Source organism: Cyprinus carpio, chromosome A4, assembly GCF_018340385.1.
Source record: "Cyprinus carpio isolate SPL01 chromosome A4, ASM1834038v1, whole genome shotgun sequence".
Lineage (NCBI taxonomy): Eukaryota > Metazoa > Chordata > Actinopteri > Cypriniformes > Cyprinidae > Cyprinus > Cyprinus carpio.
The window spans coordinates 15,168,191-15,193,728 of record NC_056575.1 but is presented as its reverse complement, the minus strand read 5'-3'; the positions used below and the strand labels follow the sequence as shown (position 1 = coordinate 15,193,728).

At 34.7% G+C, this 25,538-nt stretch overlaps 1 protein-coding gene across 16 annotated transcripts in view; it reads left to right on the top strand.

The window, feature by feature from the left end:
• Positions 1 to 25,538, top strand: part of LOC109061653 (membrane-associated guanylate kinase, WW and PDZ domain-containing protein 2-like) — a 173,590-nt gene that overhangs the window by 143,081 nt on the left and 4,971 nt on the right. For 6 of the 16 annotated variants that reach the window (XM_042742765.1, XM_042742760.1, XM_042742857.1 and 3 more), the window contains 11 exons: positions 4,372 to 4,403; positions 9,074 to 9,242; positions 11,643 to 11,684; positions 12,474 to 12,583; positions 12,726 to 12,918; positions 15,675 to 15,938; positions 16,264 to 16,449; positions 17,393 to 17,687; positions 18,706 to 18,922; positions 19,088 to 19,231; positions 22,871 to 23,009. In XM_042742765.1, coding sequence (XP_042598699.1) covers positions 4,372 to 4,403; positions 9,074 to 9,242; positions 11,643 to 11,684; positions 12,474 to 12,583; positions 12,726 to 12,918; positions 15,675 to 15,938; positions 16,264 to 16,449; positions 17,393 to 17,687; positions 18,706 to 18,922; positions 19,088 to 19,231; positions 22,871 to 23,009 — 1,791 coding nt within the window. Of the gene's footprint in view, positions 1 to 4,371; positions 4,404 to 9,073; positions 9,243 to 11,642; positions 11,685 to 12,473; positions 12,584 to 12,725; positions 12,919 to 15,674; positions 15,939 to 16,263; positions 16,450 to 17,392; positions 17,688 to 18,705; positions 18,923 to 19,087; positions 19,232 to 22,870; positions 23,010 to 24,575; positions 24,687 to 25,538 lie in introns of all 16 variants that reach the window. The other 10 variants (XM_042742808.1, XM_042742849.1, XM_042742825.1 and 7 more) reach the window with 8 other exon arrangements.

The following is a 25,538-nucleotide window of genomic DNA, read 5'->3' as shown; positions in this document are numbered from 1 at the left end:
TAAATGTTATTAGCATAATCTGCTTTATGTGCATCAAGGATGTTGAATCTAGGACGTGATTATTTGAATGCGTCATACAGTGCGTTTACCAGTGCAGGTTCAAATTGGGCGAGATATTTAACAACCTCACCTGTGAGCTGATTAAGACTTGTGAAGTGATGTGAACTACATTAGGAATTGAAATTCGAGGGTTGTTATTCACTGACCTTTTCTGTTTGCTGTGTTCATTTATTGTGATTTATAGCCATTGACCGCCATGCACCAACAGCTCCTGTTTTTTAGCAGAGCACTACTTTAAACAAATATTTTCTTTTCTTTTTTCTTTTCTTTTTTTTGTAAAGTATGTTTTCATCTTTTTGCATCAAAAGACCATTTGATTTTCACCCATTGATGAGGCTTGATATGACTTGTATATGTGCTCTCCAGAGCACTGTTCCATTCATTTCTCTATCCATACAAATGGAGCACAATCAAGCCACTTTTCTTTCCTTTCAGCTAGTGTCACTAATTTCTTGCTCAGCCTTGCTCATTAAAGCAGCCCAGTTGTGCTTGTGCCGTAAATGCAGCATGAAGAAAGAGTAGCAGTGTGTGATTATTTATTTCGATTAGAATTTAGTGTGCATTAAAATACTTATTTTGTGTGAGGCGGCTGCATGTCAGATTCTTTATGTAGGCTGTACATCCAAAAAGAGCTGAGGACTGTCTGTATTATACATCAGAAACTCAAAAAGGTCACCTTCACATAATAAAGTCATTATAACACATTATAATCACAATCAGAGGATCCTGAGTTTCCAGCCTGGTCTCATTGTCTATGTAGGTATCTGTACATAACATTTTATACTGTGCATTACATATTTATTTTTTGCATGATTGGGTATGCTGATGTGAACAATGTGGACACACTTACAACCAAAATGTGAAGTGTTATGTATTTACAAATTTATATAAAAATTAGGGTTGTCAACGTTGAGTATGATATATGTGCAAACAAACCATATAGGAGCGCTCTCGACGCACTCAACATGCATTGTATTTATACACAGACACATTTCTGTACATTGACATTGTTTCCACACACATTCAGGATAATGTTTTGATTTGTCTTTTTTTTTTGGGGGGGGGGGGGTTCTCCAAGTGTTCTTTTTTGGAAAGACATCCAATATTATTAAAAAAAAAAAAAAAAAACTTGCAGAAAATACAGTTTGTGAATCACCTTTCAGTCTTTTGGTTTACTTTGCTGGATATAGGAAATAATGACAAAATTAAAATGTTAAACAAGATAAAGGGTGTTTGCTTAATTTCATGTGTGTGATTAATCATGATTAATCACCTCAAAAAGGGTGTGATTAATCTGATTTAAAAATTTAACAGCCCTAATAAAAATCCTAAATCTAAACATAACCACTTTTCAAAAAAAATAAATAATAGTAATATGTATTTTTATGCATGTTCAGCATATTCAGAAAATGTGTTAAATGTAATGGTTAAATGTTAAGTAATGATAAAAGTCATTCACTTTAAAGTTATTCTTGTGCAAAGAATAATTGTTTTTAATCGAGGTACTGTAGCACTAGAAGTCATAGAACAGACTAAAATGTTTAACTGTGTTAAATAAATTCCATTGATCACAAATACATAAATAAATATAGTAATAAATAGTTTTAGTAGACTAAATGTCATAAGATTTTAGTAGACTAAATCTACAGTAGATCTAATGGGTTTAGTTAGTGTAATGCATTTATTAAGCATTTCTCTAAAATTTCCAAATTCTTCGTTTAGGTTTGATATTAAGGTTTTATCATGCAATATAGACACATATTTAACTGTTTTGACACAACATGCCTTTATATTAAAATTCATTAAAACCACTTCTCATAAAGAAACAAGAACATGGTCCTCCATTCAATTAAATACCAATGTTTAAATAATATTCATTCTTTATGACAACTTACCACATTCTTCATTCTTCCAAGCCAACATATTTATTTATATAAATAAATTTAGATTAATCCTTATTAGGGGGTGTGTATTTCTCCATTCATTTGACGCATAAGAGAACTGTATTATTCAGTCATGCGCTGTATGAGAGGCGCTTTTCTGTGTGCGCGCTTCGGGTGTGTGCGCTCAGAAAACTGGTCCGAATTGAGTTCTCTTTTGCATTGTCATGCTTTTCAAATGTATTCATATGTCTGCTCTTCTCTTACTCCCAGATATTGACATTTTTAATGTTTTATGAGACGTACAGCAAGTGTATGCTAGCTTGTGTCCCGCCGGATAGATCAGTAGGCTGCTACAGTCCAAATGTGTGCATCTAAACTCCTAACCATGCAGGAGATTCGTTCTGACTGGATCTCTTACCAAATCGTCCCTTTCTAACATTTTCGTCTCATTTTTATTCGTTGACGAAAATGTCTATTGATTTTCGTCATAGTTTTTGTCATTCAAAACGAGTTTTTATTTTGTTTTCATCTCGTTTTCATCAGTGAAAAAATGTCATTGACGAATAATTAACACTGCTTCGGACAAGCTTATAATGGCATCAGTAGCATTTTCATCTCCATATAGCAATTCAGGAACCCCATACAGTGAAAAATGCTTCTTAATAAGAAATGGATCTTTCCTAAACCATTGAAGAACCTTTGACGCTAAAGTTTACACAGTTTTACATGACTGTTCAGGCTTTGTGGTTCACCACAAGCTCACTGACTGTCTGTATGCAAAGTTCTGATTATTATAAATGAAACTGCATTCATATGCACAATAAATATGTCTGTAATTGGTTACAAGTAGTGATTGACTAATATGGTTTTAAATGGTCGATAACTTTGAGAACAGTGAGACCAATATAAAGCCGATTTAATTTGACAATTAAAAAAAAAAACATGCACAATATTGCTGCAATTATATATATATATATATATATATATATATATATATATATATATATATATATATATATATATATATATATATATATATTACATATACATTTTTATTAAAATAATTTATAGTCATAAAAATAACAATATTTTTAGATTAGCAATAAAAAAAAAGAAAAAAATTGAATACATTTCACAGCAGTCATATTCTTAATTCTTTATTGGATTAACTGTGCAGCTAGTATGTTTGTGCACTCTGTCTCTCGTTAATTCCAGACAGGTCATTTGCATTGCCTTGTTCATTCCTGAAGGTCATCTGTGGTGAGACATGAAAGACAGAGAGGGAGAAGTTGAATGCAAGATGCTGGATGGCCTGTGTTTGCATGTGTTTGTTTTGTGCATTTCAAGGCCAATTTAGGAGGAGTTTAGAGAGAAAATATTCATGAATCTGCCGTTTGATGTTGGCAAGCATTGTTTAGCTCCTAAAACCAGAAGAGGTGCTCTACACTGCCACTGCTTCCTGTTTGTTATGATTAGAGTTCAGAAGCCTTGTGGACTTTCACCTCCTCTCAGCAAATGTTTTTCCTCCTGGGTGGAAAATGGGCATTTGATGTGATGTGAAGATGCTGCTTGGTGCATTTTAAGCATCTTTCTGTCATTGGATTTGGGCGTTCTTTCATTGATTGCAACAGGAGATTTTTTTTTTTTTTTTTTTTTTTGTCATCAAAAAGATCAACAAATACAGTCCTTAGGGTCAAACTTGTATATTTTACATTCAAATCTCTATTTTTCTCAACAGCTACATGAAATATTCAAATAATAGTCACTTGTCCTCAAAATGCAATTGCTTTTTGAGAGAAGCAAATTCTGAATTGAATAGATATTTGAATAGCTGCTGTTTGAATTGTATCTTCGGTTGTAATACAGATGAAATGGTCTTGATTTTAAATGCTGTTCTATTTGTAATTCCAAACTAAACCTGTAGAGCACTTAGAATTATTCACAGAACACCACAACAATTTCAGCAAATACTAATTTGGTAGAAATTAATGCAATGACTGAATTACTGAAACCAATACACAATAAAAAAGTGTCTAGATATTAAATAGTCATTCTGCACTTATTCTAGGTCATTAATCAAAAAGGCTGATTTGAACTTCTTTGTATAAAAGTTTAGATTTCCTTCCTTCCATTGAAAGACATGTTGATTTTGAAACATTCTCAAATTATTTAAATTACAAAATGTGGTCTCAGAAATGGCTTTTGGACCCCACTTAGAAAAGAAAAAATACTAGCTAAAAAATAATAATAATAAATGAAACTGCATCTACACAGCTGAGAATGTAGCTCAAGAGGGACCAGCTGCTGTGTAAACAAAATAATAAAAGGTTATCGTCTAGCTTTTTTTCTGTTTTGATTTGCTTAAAATTCCCACTTCAAATATTAAACTAAGGATTCAGCATGCTAAAGGTTTTCTTCTCCATTGCAGGTCACTTTTCACCTTGGAAGACTTCTAAACAGGTAAAAAGTATCGTATTCCAGCCCTCTGAATTTAATTAAAAAACTAACATCAACCGTGTACTCTCAATATTGAGTGATTAGGTCAACATCATACATTATACAGCATCTGTATGAATAGCCATGACTGTTGAGCTTTATTACTAAGATGAATGCATAATAAAGGCTTTATTATATTGTTATAACATATTACCACTAACTGCACTGTACTAAGCTGCTGCTTGTGTCTCTTAATAGTCAGATACAGTAAGAATGACTAATTTGCTTCATAGATACACAACTACAGCACCAAACAGTAGCTATTTTTACAATATTTTAAAATAAATCAACCAATTTTAATAGAGCAAATAACATTTTTTAGTTACAAGTATAATTTGTTCTATTAAAATCTTTTTAGAGATTTGTTTATGCTCATTAGAGCTAGAAATTGCTTTCGTGAGTACAGAATTGTTTCACAGCTGGAAAGGTTATGGAAATTCATTTGTTAAAAGCTGTGGGACCCCAGTTGAAATATACACGTAATACAACTGAAAACAAATCACTGCATCTTCACTAATCTTCTCTCACTAACCAGTGCACTGTGTAATGTGGCACGGAAAACCTTGACCCTCAGCAGCAGTCTGTCTCTGTAATGTCCTCTGATTCTGATCCAATTTTGTCAACTGTCTTGTCTGCTTGACTACAGCCTAAAGACATATGGGATAATATTACAGCTGAGAACCAAACAAATCAATAAATCAAATTATATTGATTATATGTTCTCCTAAAAATCTAGTTATGCTCAAGTCAGCTAGCATTTAGCATTTTTGTGAGAGTAATTTATATTAAAAATGTTTTACAAATCTAGTAATCACAACTGGAAAAGGTATGAAAATTCCAATTTTGTGTATATATATACGATCATCATGATTTTGCCAAGTGAGACATGTTCCTGGATCAACATCTTTTGATGATCCTGGTTCAACATTTCTGTCCAAAAATATAGACTTAACCCAGTCCCTACCCCTAAACCTAACCCTACCCATAATTTATTCCTAAAATCAGTGAGAAATGATAACTGATTAACAAGGGTGTAGAAGCACCTAACCCTGATTGTAAGCCTTAAACAGATATTTCCTGAAATGTTATATGTCAATTCTGATTGGTTGATTGGAATGTTGTTCCAGGATCAACAAGGATGTACTTGGTGAAATACACGCTCGCCATATATATACATACACACACACACACACACACACATACACACTATATCAGTACATGCTACATGCCTGCCCATCCACCTACACATTTATTTATTTTTAGTTTGAGATCCCTGCCCTGTCTCCTTCCATAACATAGGCTTGACTGGTCATAAATTGACTGATTATTCTTCACTCTACAGAGAGTCAGTCGCACTGCCTTGAGCTGTTGGCCACTGTACTGTAATTCTTCAACACATATCTTTGTATCTATCTCTATAGGGAACAGAACTGGGACAGAGTGAAAGTCTCGCTTCTGCAGTTCAGTAGAGCAGTTTGGGCTTTATCATCTCTGTCCCTCCCTTACACTGGGGTTTAACTAGACACCATTTGCTTTAAGAATGTCTCCACAGCCAGAGTTTCATGACTGGAAAATGTTAAAATGGTCCATTTTTTCTGCAATTATCGTTGTCCAAAGAGTATTAGCCTACATTGAATGTCACGATTATGTGGTCAGAGCACTGAATCATTCAATGGATTGAAATTATGCGATACGAGCACATGATAATGTGGCTTTGGCTTCAGACTTCAGAAATGTTGTAATCCATATGAGAACAACCTAAATGAATATGCTTTATAATAGTAATGGAATGATACAGTTGAAATAAGTTAATATCTTTTAGACTTCTGACAGTAGTTATAATATTGATGATTATATACAGTATTTGCTCTGAAATGGCTAAATCATTTTGACAGTCTAAAGAAATCCTCTTTTTATTTCATCTATGAGCATGTAAACTCATATGCCTCCATTTTCAAAGATATAACAAGTTAAGTAAGCACATAAAATATTTATAATAAAACTGTAATTTTAATTCATCACAAACCTGAACCCAGAACCCAACCCTGAATTTATGTATAAAAACTGACTTGAACCCACCCAAAATGGTTTGTCCTTAAGCAGACCTCTAGTGTGAGCCTCTTTGAGCAACGATTGCTTTGAGCAAAAACCTATTTACAAGAGTATGTACATCACAGCGCTTCGCTCCGGCAATAATAACTTCATCTATGAGCTAATGTGAGCGTGTGCATGAGTTTGCTTGGCAGTGACGTTTTAATCTGTTTGTTTCCCAGCTGTACACAGCAGCCCAGAGACATTTGCCTTCATCCTCTTGAGCTCCTCCAGATTAACATGCTAACACTGACCTTCTTTAATAAGCCTTGGCATCTTTCTCAATCTGGCATCTACTTTCTTTCTATTTTTTTATTTTCTTCCTCTTCTTCAATTATGCCTTTTGTTTGGCTTTGCATTTAGGGCGCTTTTAACACTAAAGCTTTTGGCACAAACCCAAATCCATTTGTTGTCCAGGGTTGGGTACTGTTTAATCACCTCGCTGTCAGCTCAAAAGTTGGAACTGAACTGCCATGACTGACAGGAAGTTGAATTGTATGAATCTGAATGATAGGATGTAGAATTTACTAATTGCAATTCAAAGAATTTTAGCAGATTGTTTGTTGTGACAACCCGTCCTTTTTCTTGATTACTGTTGTATTTATTGGGGTAAATTTCTTCTTTCAATTGATTTAAATTGTATTTTAATTATATAAATCAAATTTTTAATAGAATTCTATTTCCTGCTACCTAAATCAAATTTAGTCAATTTAATTGAAATTTTAAAAAGCGTTCTTCATGGCACACAACCCTGGTGTCTGCTTGAAATGGTGATTCCGGGTACATCTGCAAATCATATATACACAATTTTTCCTAAATCAAGAAAATTAACAGATATAGAAATTAAATCATTTGCATTTTTTAGTTATTGATTGGTTGTTCACATGACAATATGTAGTTAGAGATACACATTATGTATGTTGTCGGTATTACTTTTTTAAAAAATTATTAAAGGGTAACTCCACCCCTAAAATGAAAATTTTGTAATTAATCACTTACCCCCATGTCGTTCCAAACCCGTAAAAGCTTCATTCGTCTTCAGAACACAATTTAAGATATTTTGGATGAAAACCGGAAGGCCTGTGACTGTCCCATAGACTGCCAAGTAAATAACAGTGTCAAGGTCCAGAAAAGTATGAAAAGCATCGTCAGAATAGTATATCTGGCATTAGTGGTTCAGCTGTAACGTAAGAAGCAACGAGAATACTTTTTGTATTTGAAGAAAACAAAAATAATGACTTTATTCAACAATTAGTCTCCTCTGTGTCTCTCATCATCACCGTAGTGCCATTTTGGAAAATATGAGCTGAACGCAAGCAGTGTGCACTCTTCTGTGTCAGCCATGCCACAAGGATTTGTTTTTTTACTTGTATTTACGCTTTGATTTGAATGAAAACAGCGCATCCATGTGGCGCGGCTGACACAGAAGAGCGTACGCTTCCTGCATTCAGCTCATATTCTCCAAAATGTCACTACGCTGATGTGGAGTGTCACAGAGGAGACAAACTGTTGAATAAAGTTTTATTTTTGTTTTCTTTGCATACAAAAAGTATTCTTGTCACTTCATAACATTAAGGTTGAACAAATGATGGCAGATGGATTATTCTGACAATGCTTTTCATACTTTTCTGGACCTTGACAGTGTATTTTACTTGGCAGTCTATGGGACAGTCACAAGCCTCCGGGTTTTCATCCAAAATATCTGAAATCGTGTTCCGAAGATGAACAAAGCTTTTACGGGTTTGGAACGACATGGGGGTAAGTGATTAATGACAAAATTTTCATTTTGGGATGGAGTATCCCTTTAAAATACACAATTTGTACAATTTTCACATTCTAAAAACATCTGTGTAATTGTTTTACATTTATTTATTGAAATCATCTCATAATTTGCTAATGGAATTGCATCTTTTGTTTGTTTTTTGTTTATTTTTTCTTTCAAATAAATATTCTGTAAAACTACTAAGAGAATCATTAATGAAACCATTAAGAGGAATCGGAACTAGTAAAAAGTACAAAAGTGCAAAGTGACTACCAGGGGTAGAGGGTGGGGGAATCAAACTTGGGTTCAAAGCAAGCAATCAAATCATTTGTGACAACAGCTTTAATATTAGAAAAAGTGGACTATGCCTGCTTGCTGTTCTTTGCAACTTCTATTTGCATAACCTAATTTTGGGTGTCATGCAAGAGCCCGGTGTATTGAAGTAGTTTGGGAACGTTTCGCCCACAGCCGCATTAGTATGAGAAAACACAAAGATTACATTCAGTGTCGTCAGCAATAGAGAAACGCATCAAGCGTCCTTGATGAGCCCTTGATGCTGCCTTATTTTGCTGAGTTTGAACTAACTTGCCACGTATTGTGTGCATGCTTCATTTAAAAACTAATTACCGCAAAAGTGAGTTCATTGTTAAACACCTTCCTATCCCCCGGCCAGTGATATTCCAAGGCGGAAGTTGCCTGGAAGAGCGCAGTTTACTTACTCAGTTCAGCATATTAATAAGCTCAGCGCTGGGCGCTTTACTGAATGCCGGTGTATTTGCAGGTCTTGGAACATTGGGATCCTTACAGCAGTCCCACAGCCAGTCTATCTATCCATGCTCTCCCTCACAGCGCTCCATATCTGCACTGGCCCTCAGGTCCAGAGTTTGACCTGACCAAGCCTGACCCCTATGACCTGTATGAGAAGTCCAGGGCTATCTTTGAGAATAGGCGTAAGTAACCGTAGCAACTTCTTGCTAGCACCTAAAGCTAGCATTAATGCCTACTGCTAATCTGTGCTGTTTACCCTACTGTACTTTTCCAATTTGCATACTTGCTTATGCACACCAAACACCAATTGCATTTCCTGTTGTACATGTTAAAATATATGTAGCAGTGTGTCCTAATGAGACACAATGTGCTAAAACAGCTAATGATAAAAGCTATCTTTTCGGTAAGATCGGAATGAGCGACAAGATATTGAGTGACCATGTCAGCTCTCTCAGACTCAAAAATTACTTTTTCATTGTTGTGTCTTACAGTGTTGTCCTCCATGGTAAGTGTTTTGATGTTGTTGCATCTTGTCAGTTTGGAATTTTTCCCACAATGAGACCTGTGTAGAGCTGCTATGGGGTCTGGGAGAATTTTAGTGGTCTTAGTGATTTTGACGTTATATAACACTTTACATTATTAATGCAGGTACTGTCTTAATCAAATTTAGAGACTTTACCACACATACAGGCTATCTGAACTTTTCCGAGGTCCCTGTGAACCAACATTCATATTCATTGCATTTTAAGTAGAAGAGTATTTTTAATTCAACAAATAGTTTGAAATGGATATTGAACAAATAAGTCTGAAGTGTCAATAGAGTTTATTTTGCATTTCTAAAGGTGCTTTAAACTGACTGACAGCGATTGAATCAACATGCATCAACATGTTCTGCTGCTTGCAGGCGCTTCTATTCAACTTCTGTCTGCTCTCCCATTATTGGTCACTTCATCGTTTCACTGTCCATTTGCATAAACCTTTTTCTACTGACATTTTTCAACTGTTTTAAATCAGCAGGTGTGCTTTTCCTCATTACGATTTCCTAGCCTATACCTCCTCCTTTATTTTGTATATAGTTTTCTCTTTAGTATCCACAGCTGGCAATGACAGGTTGGCAATGGAGATGTTGGTTAGTGTTGATGTTGTTTGATGATTACCTTCTCTCTTGTGCAATGATTTTCCATAGAATTATAAGAGGTTTTTGCTTTATTATTATTATTATTATTACTATGATATTAGCATCTATTGTAGATACGCTGGTGATTATAGATTTGGTGTGCAAACAGTTTCTCTTTAAGGTAAGTATGCTCGCTTCCTGAGAGTTGATTACATTATGCATATTTTTCTGTGAGCCGCATCTCATTTTTTGAGGAAGATGATTTAAACAGCCTAATTTTGTGAAACTGCACCTCTTTCTAAACTGAAAGTGTCAGGAATGTTTGAGTATGATCAGTCACAACACTGTTCATGTTTTAAAGCTGTTTTAAAATGCACTTGATGTTGCAAAGATGCTGTAGAGATTTTGCATTCTGTCAAGTTGGTGAACAGAAACTTTTAAAATCTCATTAATACGTATTATATTCAAGCATTTCAGGAGCTTAGGTTTTAATGTTTATGTTAATGCACATTTTATGGAATTTTTAATGGTTGAGTTAATAAACCTTTATACTTTTTTATAATTTTATACCTTTATACTTTTGCTTTATACTTTTTTTTATACTTTTCTTACGACTTTTTTCATTTCTGACATGATGAAACCTTATCAGGACATCACTACAGAGAAAAAAAAACACTTTTGAACAATATTTATGTTGTAAAAAGACTGAAATTAATATCTCACTATTTATGTATTTGCTCTGAAATGGTGTTGTATGGTAAATTCTGTCAATCATTAAAAAGTTAATGTATTTAAAGCGTTTTCCATGTTCTTCTTTTTGAATGCAAAGGAAATGATTTAATCGTTTTATATGCACTCATTTTACAATAAATAATAATAAACAGCAATATTCAACTGCAAATGTTTATTGAAACATTCCAAAGCATGCAAAATATCACACAGAGACTTCCACAAATAATTTAATTCTGAACTGATTCATTTCAAAAGAGCTAATTTGCCTAAATTAATCAAAATCTAATGCAATTGAGGTTTAAATTAGAGAGCTTAACATCTTAACGCTGTCGTACTTAAACAGCCTACTGCTACAGTCGAATGAAAAGCTGGTAAATCATCACAATATACACCAATATGTCAGTTAAATATCACCAGCATAGTGGTTGCAAATATCAAACAGCTCCAGGAGAGAGGCAGATGAGGTTTCAGAAATGATTCAGAAAAGACTTCCTCTCAGAATCAGGTTCAAGCTTCACCTGGCACCTAGTTTAAATGTAATATACATATAGCATAATACATAGCCGTGTGTAGGTTTTTAAAAAAAGTGCATTTTTATGGACACTGTATGTTCACATATATCTTCATTGCTTTGTAGCAGGTGATGTCTATGTTGTAGTTCGTATATTTCCAGGTGTGTGTGTTTATATAAGGAGTGATTTATGGGCTGTCCTTGTATCTCTCCCTTTCTTAGAGCCAGGGCTTCCTCGAGCAGCTCTCTCAGCTGACCCTTCCGGTGAGTAAATAAATCTACACCCAAAACAGAGCAAACCTGACAGAAGGAGTGCTGCATAAAATAAAGTCTGAAAGTTTGAAGTTCATTTTTTATATCCATTTTTTATGACTTCATGTACATTTATATTAAATATTTGGTATAAAGTTTGGCCTGTTGCAGTTTGACATTTTTCTGCATTTATTATATTCAAATATTAAAATCATATGCCTAAAATCATATGACAATTTATGGAATTTTTTCATCAAAACGATCATTACAAAAAAAAAAAAAAACATCTGGTAAAAACTTCTTTGAACAATATTTGGTATATATTGTAAAAAGGCTGGAAATAATATTTAGTATTTATGTATTTGCTCTGAAATGGTAATAAAATAAAGTCTAAATAGAAAGTACAGTGTAATGCCTTGCACATTAAAATCATTCATAGGTGCATCAAATAAAAGTCCAATATAAACTTGAAAATCTAAATATTTTATACATTTTTGCAAATAAAGTCTGAAAGTCTAGTATTTTTTTAACCACTTATTATGACCTCTGTGAAATACTAGCTGGAGAAAGTTGTATTTTTTGCCAGCTTTTGCCACTTATCATTCTCACTGCCTTGAGAATGAACCTCTGAATGCAGGTTCAAGAACATAAAATGAATGATTTTACAAAATAAGTACTCAATGAACAGAAATGGGGGTCTTAAATGTCATCCAGAACACTAAATTAAACTTGAAGGATGAGAATAATCTGGAGAAATGACTAAGTTGTGAGATAAATGTCTGCTTTCATTGACACCATCAGAGTTCCAGGAGGTGGAGGTGCATTTGCGAAGACAGAAGTCTGGTTTCGGCTTCAGGATCCTGGGCGGAGAGGAACCAGGACAGCCTGTGAGTCCGGAGGCTCAGGAGAAGGCCCGTATTCTAGGACTAACCACACGCTTCCTAAAACAGAGCTCACTGTCATTTGCTAACATGATAATGTGTCTGTTCGTCCACTGTAGCTTCTGTACACAGTTTAAAGAGAGTCTGTAGTAACCGTGCTGTACATTTACAGATCCTGATTGGTGCAATCATTGAGAAGAGCCCAGCAAATAAAGACGGGCGTCTTCGGCCAGGAGACGAGCTGATGTCAGTCGATGGGATCCCTGTGGCTGGAAAACCCCACCGATACGTCATTGACCTCATGCATGGGGCGGCCCGGACTGGGCAGGTTAAACTCACTGTACGACGGAGAATTCAGTCCACAGGTGAGAAATGGCTGATGTTTGTTTCATTTGTCTACCAACAATGTCCAACTTTGAATGTATGTTTTTAATATAGTGTCATATCTATTGTGTTTAATAGGAATTTGTGGTAGAAATGTCATTTTTTACATTTTGAGTGGAATTCGGCCACCTTCTTTGTCTTACTAAGGCTAGTTTCATTTCACTACATTTTATGTATCCTAAAAACACAGTTAAACAACGTTTCTGCATAATATTACAAATATTACAGTTTGATTGGAAATGACACACAATCATAATATCAAAAGTGAACATAAAATGTTTAAAAAAGCTTTTACACCCCACAAGCAAGCTAGCAAAACACAAGGGATTCGACTATTTATTTGTGTTGAATCTGATGTGATATTTCTTCTTCACCGTCACGTCTTATATTTTATCTCAGGCATGCAGTTCACTGTTGTCTCCATGGTAACCAAGTACACTAACATTAAATTTTTGTTATAAAAAATGAACTTTAAAGGCTAAAAATTGTCATTTCCTGACAAAAACACAAATAATAAAATTTGTAAATATTTTCATTGGAATAAATTCAATAATGAAATAGTTTATTTTAGCTTTTTTTTTATTATCATAGTTCTAAACATGTAACATGTATTTTCAAAATGGATTTTCATAGTTTAAGATTAAAAGTCTGGGACTAGGACAAGAGTTAAGCAATAAAAAATACACATAAAACACATTTGAAAAAAAAAACAAGAATAAATTATGGTAGCATGATCCAAAGTTTCCAGTGCAGATTTAAAATGACGTTCATATATCAAAAGATAAAAAAACTGACATTTGTTTTAATAATAATAAAGTTATAATAATAATAAACCCTTGGGGCATAAATCTGCCTGAAGCTGAAGAAACAACCTTTAAAGGCTAAAGCTTGTCATTTCCTGACAGTTACAGCAATTATAAAATTTGTAAAGTATATATAAGTGTATATATATAAGCAGGTTCTGTTATACTTTACCTCTGCTGTCTCTTTCTCCCTCTCCCGTCCACTCTTATATATATAAGTGTATATATATAAGCAGGTTCTGTTATACTTTACCTCTGCTGTCTCTTTCTCCCTCTCCCGTCCACTCTGTCTAATAATTCTTAGTGTAGCTGAGGCTCAGATTCTGTGCCCTCTCGAGCTCTACCTCCCTCATCCATCCCGCTGTCTGGCTCATCCTCTCAGTCTTATCTTCCCTGGACAATCGTTTCTCCCCCTTTTCATCTCAGTGGAGCAGCTGAGGAAATATCTGGCTGCTGGCTTTTTTTGGCTTACCGTTTGATCACAAAAGGACTTAAGACCAGCTCTAGCCAAACCCTATACTATACACTCTTTCTTTCTTCCTCTCTCACATTCACTTGTATTCATAGTAGTTGATACCTGTTTCTGTAACCAAAAAATTGTATTTAATATTTTTAATGTACCTGTTAGAGGTAAAAAATAAATAAAAAAACAGGGAAAGGTGTTAGAAAATCCTGAAAAAAAGATTTGATTGAATATTAAAGTTATAATTGTTTCTAGTAATATTTTGAAATATGATTACAATTGAAAATAATTTGTTTGTGTGTGTGTGTGTGTGTGTGTGTGTGTGTGTGTGTGTGTGTGTGTGTGTGTGTGTGTGTGTGTGTGTGTGTAAAAATTGTAATTTAATTCCTGTGATGGGAAAGCTGAATTTTCATCATCATTACTCCGGTCTTCACTGTCACACGATCCTTCAGAAATCATTCTGATATATTCTGATATCATGCTTTTTTTAGGATTCTTTGATGAAAAGAAAGTTTAAAAGAACAGCATTTATTTGAATTAGAAATATTTTGTAACATTATACATGTATTTACTCTCATATTTACTACAAAAGCATATAATAAAATCTTATCCAAGCTTGTAAATTGTTATATACTATGTAAAAAAAAATATTGGTACTTTCAAAACACAAAACCTCCTTGCCAGTACAAAAAGATGTTTTCATGTTCTTATTTTGACTAGAAACTCATGAACTTCTGAAATATATAGTTTAGTGGTCATAATACAGAAATATTTTACTGCACAATGATCGCAACGATTAACCAATTAGAATCAAATATATAGAATGTGTTGTGGCTTTGCAGCTGCACAATCATCTCATAGTAAATAATCTTTTTGAACCCCTTCAGTCTGGCTTCCGAAAATTTCATATTACTAAGACAGCTTTGGTCAAGGTCACCAATGATCTGCTAATAGCCTCAGATTTTGGTTCTCTATCTGTTCTTATTCTTCTTGAACTTGTGTCTCTTTGATACTGTTAATCACAACCTTTTACTCAATCATCTGGAAACTGGTGTTTCTGAGACTGTTTTAACCTGGTTTAGATCTTACCTCACTGATCGTCAACAATTTGTTTGTATGAGTGGTTTTCGGTCTGAAATGGGCTCTGTCCGTACGGGTGTTCCTCAAGGTTCAATTTTAGGCCCCTTACTTTTATGCATTTACATATTTCCACTCAGACTGCTTCTAAGATAACTTGAGCTTCATTATCATTTTTATGCAGACAACACTCAGATTTATATTCATTCTAGGCCTGGTCAAAATTTCTTTTTTAAACACAATATATTTCCGGGATAAAATATGGATGTCCGAAAATTTATGTCTTAATAATGATAAGACTGAGGTCTTGCTCATTGGCTCCTCCCATCAACTTCGTAAATATATATAACGATTGATTTCAGAGTCCTTTTCTTTCTCGCTCTTTTATCTTCAGGTGAACACTGTCCAGAAAACGGCCGCAGTCCTGGATCAACCCAGCATAGTTCCCCCAGGAGTGACTTAAACTCCAGAATGTTCTGTAACAACTCCGCCCCCTTGCATAACTCTGCCCCATCCACCACAGGCTCCTCCCCACCAGACACTGTAGCCAATCAGAATCTGCAGCCTAGCGATGTCACCATCCAGCGCAAGGAAAGCGAAGGGTTCGGATTCGTTATTATCAGTTCACTGAACAGGTCTGAATCCGCGGCTGCTGCTGGTAAGAAATAATTATTTTTATACACTTCACACATTTTAATTTGAACTTATTTTCAATCTGGAATGTTCCTTTACTGTAATAGCTCACTCAGGTTGGCTGCTTCAAAGGGCCATAGTGATTTTAAAAGTGCAGCATGTCCTCATAAACCTGTGTATTAATAATGGATGCACTTCTATTTGAGGGCTGAAGAGGCTAGTTACAGTGTTCTAATGCAGCGCCCACGCTCATATATAAAAACAGATCCACTAACAGGAAAGAACAGAGTGCAGATAGAGAGCTCACTCGATATGTTACGTAAAAAGTATTTGTGCGTGTGTGTTGTCAGCCGTACCCCATAAGATCGGCCGGATCATTGAGGGAAGTCCAGCAGACCACTGTGGGAAGCTCAGGGTTGGAGATCGTATTTTGGCTGTCAACAATCAGTCTATCATCAACATGCCACATGCCGACATCGTCAAACTGATCAAGGACGCGGGACTCAGCGTCACACTCAGGATCATCCCTCAGGAGGGTAAGTTGACATCTGTGAAAGAGTTTGAAAGGGACTTTTATGCAAATATTGATTCTTACCTAATTCTTCTACTGAAGCGACTATGTGTAATAGCCATTTCAATATTAAAATACTTTCTTTTATCTGAGTTTAATATGCAGAGACAACTGTTAGTGGGCCATTTATAGGTTGACTTCCTGAACATTGCTCTGAGATGTCAAATGACTCAACCAATAGTGTGGGTTGGGCGGGACTACCTGTTTTCTGAATAATGGAAAAGGGTGGGGTAAAAGGACTGGTCAGTGTGTTTCTGGAACGTTATTTTTGCCATGTACTTGGTGAAGCAGAGATTTTACACTAGCTTTAAGGAGCCTCTGACTTTTTTTTAAAAAAGTAATCTGAGCTACTGTATTTCAAACAAGCTATCCTTTTACATTTTTTTTTTCAAACATAGTATAAGTATTTTTAGAAGATAAAATGTGATTGGATGCTATTACTGTTTTTTCTGAATGGTAATTTGAGATAAAATTACAGGTGGTTCGTGAGATTGTGACTGAAGTGTCAGTGCTAAAATTAAATACAAATGGCAACCTTTTTTATGCTAACATGCTTCCTTTCTATGTAAATTATGTTTAATATAGATTCTTCCTTAGTCAAAATTGTAATGCTGTGCCGTTTAGTAAAGTATGCCAGATTATGGTAGTCTGCTGAATACTTCATGAACTAGCGCTCAGAACCAGCCTCCAAGATGGAAAACTGTGTGATACAAATTGCATTAACAGATTTTGGGCATGTTTGCGATGTTATTTTATTTGCATAATTATTTCTGTGAATTAAGTGGTAAAATTACATGCAAACGGTACTCATGCAACCCTTAAACTATTGCTTTAGAATTAAAAATACCTGTGTTACAAAGAGAAGTTCTGAAAATAGCTTAGCTTTTTGTCTTTACTCTATTTTTCAGAGACGAACAGCACGCCTTCTGCAGGCAGCTCAGAGAAGCAGAGCCCTATGGCCCAGCCCAGTCCAGTTTGCCAACCCAGCACTGTGAACCAGACCGGTGCTGCCCATCCAGCCAATTCCACCCCTCAACTCAACTCTGCACCTCACCCCAGTCCCATAATGCAGCATAGTTCAGAAGCACAACCAAGCCCTGTCACTCAATCCAGCCCAGCCAATCAGCCCGGCTCAGTGACCCAACAGAACCCACCCACCCAGCCATCCGCAGTGCCAGTACAGATCTACAGCCATGACAGCAGGCAAGGCACCAACACAAATGACATTATTACTTAAATATGTTTTAAGCTGTTGCACTAGTTTTACTGTTGCTCTGTGAAAGTCATTTCAATAGAAATCCATATAATTGTGAATTTTGTAAGGGTGAAACCAAGTGATTTAAAAAAAAAATTGCTGAAAGATGCAAAAACTCGCTATGGAAATATTGCAAAATTTTGCTAATTTAACCACACCCTTGTATGTTATGACTGATATTAATAAATAAAAAAATGCTACACTTGTTGGCTACAAAAAAAAAAAAAAAAAAACAGTAATTTTAAATGCTAATGGATTTAGACATCATAATTATGTCCAGCATGAACGTTATTAATTATATATATATTGCTGAAGATTACTTTTAACCAATATGGAACTGAAATAATGTGCATCCCTAATCATTTGAATGGATGAATTCAAGTCAAACTTGTTCTGTATTCAGGTTAAAACTCTACTAAAGTTCACTATTTATAGAGTGAATCTGAACCTCTCTGAGTCACAGACTTCCTCTCACTGTTAGGTTGTTGCGTAAAATCACTTATCTCTTACAGAAATGAATAATTTACCTACATGGCTCTTTAAAACAGTTTTTAATCATTTATATAGCCTGCAGGGACCAATGATTTCACTTCCTCTCCATGCTCACTCAAGTTTCAATATACACCCTAGAGCTCCTCAGGCTTCGCCATTTTCAACAGAACATTATCCTGCATTAAACTTTAAAATTCATTAGAGAGGTAGCTCCGTCAGGGGTAAGTCGTTTTTGACGGCATCTGCTGGAAAACAGACGTAAACAGAGTAAATATTATGAGAGAATCTCCCAGTTCGTATATATATAAGATATAAGATTGTATAAGATACAAGACATACAATATATATATAGGTCCACATTTTGCAGACAAGTTTGACAAGAAAGCGCCATAAAAACACCATAGTAGTAAAAACACCATAGTCCAACTCTTTTTTCACCAAATGCCATTGGTTCTGCTCTAATTGGTTGTCCAGCTACAGGTCAGAGGTGAAAGCAAGGCAGGATGTAAAACCTGATATTCGGCAGCCGTTCACTGATTACCGGCAGCCCCCGGTGGACTACCGACACCCTCCTGTAGCAGACTACCGACAGCCACCAACGCTCGATTATAGACACCCCCCGCTGCTGGACTACAGACAGCTGTCCACTGACCCTCGCACCTTCCCCTTACCCGACTACAGGATGCCACAGGTAGCTCTGATCCCACTATGTATTCACGCATACACTGTGCTACAGTTTTATATGGAGTAGAAATATCATAATTCATCACTGAAGTAGCACTGACAGTTCATTTGCATAAAGTATGCATTATGCATGTCCATAAAATGTCCATAATATGTATGTGTGTGTTTGCAGGATTTTGATTACTTCACGGTTGATTTGGAAAAGGGTATGAAAGGTTTTGGCTTTAGTATCCGTGGAGGCCGCGAGTATAAGATGGACCTGTTCGTTCTGCGATTGGCTGAAGACGGACCAGCAATACGCAATGGAAGAATGAGGGTGAGCGTTCTGCTGTCTGTCTTATCTGTCTGTCCATCAATCTATCCATCATCTGTCCATCTATCTATCTACCTGCCTGTCCTTCCATCTGTCTGCCTTTCTGTCTGTCTGGCTGTCTGTCTGTCTGTCTGTCTGTCCATCTATCCATCCATCATCTGTCTGTCTATTGGTCTGTCCGTCCATTGATCTATTCATCCCTCCATCCATCCATCCATCCATCCTGCCATCCATCCATTATCTCTGTCTGTCTGTCTTCCTCTGTCTTTTGGTCTATCCATCCATCCATCCTCTATCTGTCAATCTCTGTGTATGTCTGTCTATTTGTCTATCTATGCATCCATCCATCATCTGTCTTCCTGTATGTCTGTCTATCTGTCCATCTACCCATCCATCTTATTCTGCTGCTATTCTGCTCCTTGTTCAGCTCGTATCTGTAATGAAGCTGTCATAGATAATGTGAATAAAACAGTCCCCTTAGGATATTGTCTGCTTTTTCTACCTCTCATTACAGCCTTTCATATTTAGTCCATTACCTGCAGATCACACACAGTGACCGTTCCCTTCCATTCAAGAGCCTCAGTTCTGACTGTAAACATCATCCTGTCTTCCTTTGGAGCATAAATATAACCGCAGCACACAAAATGCCTTTTGAATCTATAATAAGTTTGTGGTGGAACAGACCCGTGGTATTTAAAAAGTCATGAAGTCATATAGCCCCCAGTAGACACTGCTGCTCCTGTTGATTTCCACACATGCCCTCTAGATACACCAAAAACATGAGAGAGATGCTGACACTGCTAGCTGTGATGCTTTTACTAACAATCTCAAGCCCAGAGGTCAGAGGAACCGGCCCCAGACATAGTGTAGGAACAAAAAAACGAGACACTCCTTGTCAGTAATGAGAGAGTTGAGGGTCATACTGCTCTCTGCCCCTCATTCAAACAAGATCTTAATGAGTCATAAAAAACTAGCCGCCCAGCACTGGCAGCGACCTGTCCGGACTTCCACATTATCTAGACCATTTGAGAGGAATACTCCATTTGTTACTATAATTGGCTCATTCTTTTTCCCCAGCCCCTGGCCAATTAGTCCACAGACACAAGACAAGTTCAGTGCACCTACAGTACAGGTCAAAAGTTTGGAAACATTACTATTTTTAATGTTTTTGAAAGAAGTTTCTTCTGCTCATCAAGCCTGCATTTATTTGATCAAAAACACAGAAAAAAAAAATTTATATTGTGATATTATTACAATTTAAAATAATTGTTTTTAAATTTATTATACTTTAAATTATCATTTATTTCTGTGATGCAAAGCTGAATTTTTAGGATCATTATCACATGATCCTTTAGAAATCATTCTAATATGATGATTCATTATCAAAGTTGGAAACAGTTCTGCTGCTTAATATTTTTTCAGAACATGTTATACTTTTAAAAAAAAAAAAAAAAAAAAAAAGCTATGTTTTTAAAATATAAATTATTTTGTAATAACAATATACACTACTGGTCAGTAATTTGGGGTCAGTAATTTTTTTTTATTCTTTTTTTTTTTAAATAAAATCAATACTTTTATTCAGCAAGGATGTGTTAAATTGATAAAAAGTGATAGTAAAGAAAATATATTATTAGAATATATATTATTAGAATTTTTTTTTTTTATTTTGAATAAATGCAGTTCTTTTTAACCTTTTATTCATCAAATATTTTAGACAGCAGAACTGTTTCCAACACTCATAATAAATCAGAATATTAGAATGATTTCTAAATGATCATGTGATAGACTGGAAGTTACATGTGACACTGAAGGCTGGAGTAATGATGCTGAAAATTCAGCTTTGCATCACAGGAATAAATTATTTTTTTAAAGTATATTCAAATAGAAAACTATTATTTTAAGTTGTAATAATATTTCACAATATTACTGTTTTTTCTGTATTTTTGATCAAATAAATGCAGGCTTGATGAGCAGAAGAGACTTCTTTCAAAAACATTAAAAATAATAATGTTTCCAAACTTTTGACCTGTACTGTACATGCTAAGCATTAGCATATATGCTTTTCCTGTTTTAGGGGAACCTATATTTTCAAAATTATGCAACCTTGTCTAAATTATTTGTTTCTGTATTAATGGAAATTATGATAGTATTTATTAAAGTTGTGAAAAATTATTTTCCTAATTGACTTCAGATTGCCTTTTTTTCCCAATCATATTTTTTTTCTCTAATAACCAATATGCTTATGATTATAATTTTTATTTATTATGCTATGTTTTATTTTACACAATGGCAAACAATCATTAGGCTACTACATTATATTATATTATATTATATTATATTATATTATATTATATTATATTATATTATATTATATTATATTATATTATATTATATTATATTATATTATATTATATTATATTATTGCATTGCATTGCATTGCATTGCATTGAATTGCATTGCATTGCATTATAAAAATGTGGGTGTGGGTGTGCGTGTGCGTATGTGTGTGTGTGTAAAAAATAAAATAAAGCAAATTAGGTATTATAAATTAGTATGTATCATTAACTAGTCTATGGGTTTTCTGAATGATTAGTCAAGTAGTAATGAAGCAGAAGAAGAGCAACAGAAAGAAACAAAATTCAAGTGTCTCGACAATTTTTTTTTTACTTTATTTTCAAATATTTTTAACATACCAGTTTAAAGATATTTTGGCAGAGCAAAACACTGAAAAGAGATTGAGATAAATCCATCTACATGGGAACATTGATAAACAACAAAAAATGTGTGTTTGTTCGACAGGGTAACAGAGATATTTTACAAATGAACAAAAAAAAATCTATAACCGTTTTATAAGCAAAACTATCTTAGCCCACACACGCACACACACACAATGAGACCTACAGATTATGCATAATAACAGGAATATTGCTCACAGCAAATGATCAGACAGTCTGACAGTACTGACAGTAATTTTCTTCAAATGTATTAAAGGCGGTGGATTCGCTACACAAGTGGCATTTTGATGGCTATGCTGTAATGAAGATGAATTTAGAGACGCAACTGCTGCAATATTAAGCTAAATCATAAATTATTAAGAGAAATAAATAAGTTGGTGAGCAACACTAATTGTAGTAATATTGATCATACCAGCTTCCTTTGTATCAAAGAAGGGCAATTAACCAGTCCCTCATTATCCTCCGTAGTCATACACCTTCCTCAAGGTTGATGAAGAGCATCAGTATTGTAGCTCATAGGAACCTTGTACCCATGATTCATTCATCCATTTATGTTAATCCTGAAATTAATTAGTACTCGATCTCATTCATGACTGCTAATGCTGATTAGCACGTAACTGAAACAGCCGACTTGAGTTATGGACCTATATTGATCCTACTGAATAATTATCCTTAATAAATGATAGTCATATTAATTTTATCATTAAAACCAGAGAGGGTGCAATTCAAAGCTGTCAGAAAATAATTACTGCTGTTCTGTACATGCATTTGCACTTCTGTCTTCACAAACTTAGGTTTTTGAATGCTAGATAAACATTCTGGAGAGTAGACTGTTTGCTTAGGATGGATTTTCCATCAAAAACGCCTTTTCAAACAGATAATAGCCATATTTTGTCTGTTTTTTCAGGTTGGTGATCAGATCATTGAAATAAATGGAGAGAGCACGAGGGATATGACCCACGCGCGGGCCATTGAGCTCATCAAATCGGGTGGCCGTAGGGTTCGCCTGCTGCTCAAGAGAGGCACAGGGCAGGTCCCTGAATATGGTAGGTTTACACAGTTTGTCTTAACACGTACCTTACTGCTCAGAAAATGTCTACAGCTTTAGTTCACTTAGTTTACAGGCTCTCAGGAGATGGAGTAATCATTCATGTGTCTTATTACATGACAGATCTTTGGAGAAGGTCTTATTTTATTGGGTAATGTATAAAGAAATTAATAATATAGCAGATTAGCAGAAGTTCACAACATACATATTGAAATATGTTGTGAAATAATGGATTCTTATAGATTTATTCACACCAGGAGCAAAATTTCTGCAGTTGACGGGTTTTATTGGATACATAATTATTAATAATCTGCTCTCAATGGGAATTCCTAGTAGATCATTTTAGAAAAAGGTCACCATCGGTTAGTTTTTCTCAACTGCTTTAGCTCATTTTTTTAAGCAGTCTTAACATTCTTTTAACTGTAAGTGCAACTGTCACAACTGTTTTTAATGTATAACATTTACATGCTTCACAAATTAGTTATAGTGTCATTAAATTGGCTTATGACACCAAAATAAAACATTTTTTTTTTTAAATATCAAGGCTGTAGTGGTCAAAATGCTTTAATCAACCCATGGAAATGTTTATATATACACAGACTGTTTATAATATAGCAGAATATTAGTTTTATCTAGCTGAATGCTATTGTGTGTCATATTGAGCTTTTTAGAAACAGATTTCAACAGTAAGTAAAATTAGGGCTTTGCTCAACAAAATTTTTTATTCTGCATAACAGGTTGCGTCACTTCTGGTTCAGGTCTTTTGTACGTGTTTTGTTAAATATTTAACTGTTTTACTCAAGATTCCTTCAAAGGAGATACCAAAGATCATCTTAACCAATTTCCATCACATATGCAGATTGATATCTATCATTATTTTTTATATCATTATTTATTATTTCACTAAATTTCTAATGTTAAAAGAAAATAAAACACCAACAATAAAAACATCTAGCTGGGTTAGCAGATTACACTACAAGTCCATAGATATCGCCATCAGTTCATACTGCTGTTACCACTTTCTCCAACAAGCAATAAAGGAATGTTTTAGTTGTGAAGAACATGGTAGTTTCACTGAGAATTAACTAATAAGTTTTGATCAGCAAGTCATGTGGATTGTTATTCTGCAAATTATAGACTATTGTACTGTACTTACTCTTTTGGTCACATGTGCCAAAAGATGTAGAACTTGCATAAAATTAATAAGAAATTCAAATGTTGTAAAAGCAACAAAGTTTTCAATGATATGAACTTACTGTTTTGAGAGAAAAAAATATCTCATTCAAGCATTGAGCCAAAGCGATTGAAAAAAAAAAACATTCTCTTGTACACTAATACAATTTTCCTGCTAACACAACACTTCATTAACATGACTGTGGCAGCATGCTCTTTGTATTAATGTAGATATAGCTAGTCTTCTTCTCTTTCATCAGTGTTATGGCTGTTAGTAAATACAGTAATTCTCACTTCTGTTCTCAATTTTCCTCACTGAATACTACCTCAGCACTGATCTTAATACTGTCTTAGCCTGTGGCTGCTGTTCTAACCCTAACGATTGGTCTAGGTTGTTACTTCACCTCTTATAGGAATGGTACCTTCCAGTCTCTCCATGTGCATGAAAAGTGACAACCATGGCTCCCCCTATTTCTTCCTAATGGGCCATCCTAAAGACACGGTTTGTAACAAAGTGCATGCGTTCTAACACACCAATCATCATTCTTTCTTGGAGTGCTGTGGTTTGGATTGTTTTTTGTTTTCTTTATTCATTTAATTTATATAAACAGTATATAAAAGAAATTTATAAATAATAGCATTTATAGTTGATAACATTGTGTGTTTTGTATCTGAATCTGTCAAGAGAACATTTAGTAAAGGCTGTTTTGAGCTTTCTGTGAAGGGGTGATAAAGATAAAAAATAGTCTTTTGTCAAATTTCTTACAGATTTTTGTAGATATTTACAGTATGTATTGCTGTGAAATGGTTTAAAAGTGCATAACATTGCATAACATGCACAATGCTAAGCATGAATTTCCATTAACATTTTTGAGCAATGACCCAAATTAATCATTGAGTCTTTGAAGCAAACATGCAAAATTATTCACATAAATGAATCGAATTTCCCAGCTTTATCACCACTTTAATGAAGTTTAAATCAGAGATCCTATTAAATTATCTTTGTATTAGTACTCCAAACTGGCCTACCACTGTGGTTTTTAGGAAAATTAGTGGTCTAATAAAAAGTGCATCAAAATCATTGCAATTTTTTATCACCATCACCAACTAATAATATTGAATATATTTTGAAGATTCAGTATATTGTCCAACCATACTCCTTTTAGGTGATACAGTGAAAGCACACGTCTATTGAAATTCACAAATTGAAAAAGAAACAGCAGATCTACCCCTAGATGCACATACACTCTTACCATTCTTGTAACTGACTCCACTGTGATGAAAACTTAACGCCTTTGAGCTCATAACAACCTCTGAAACAACCCTATGCGCACTTGACTTTGAATTCTGCTCA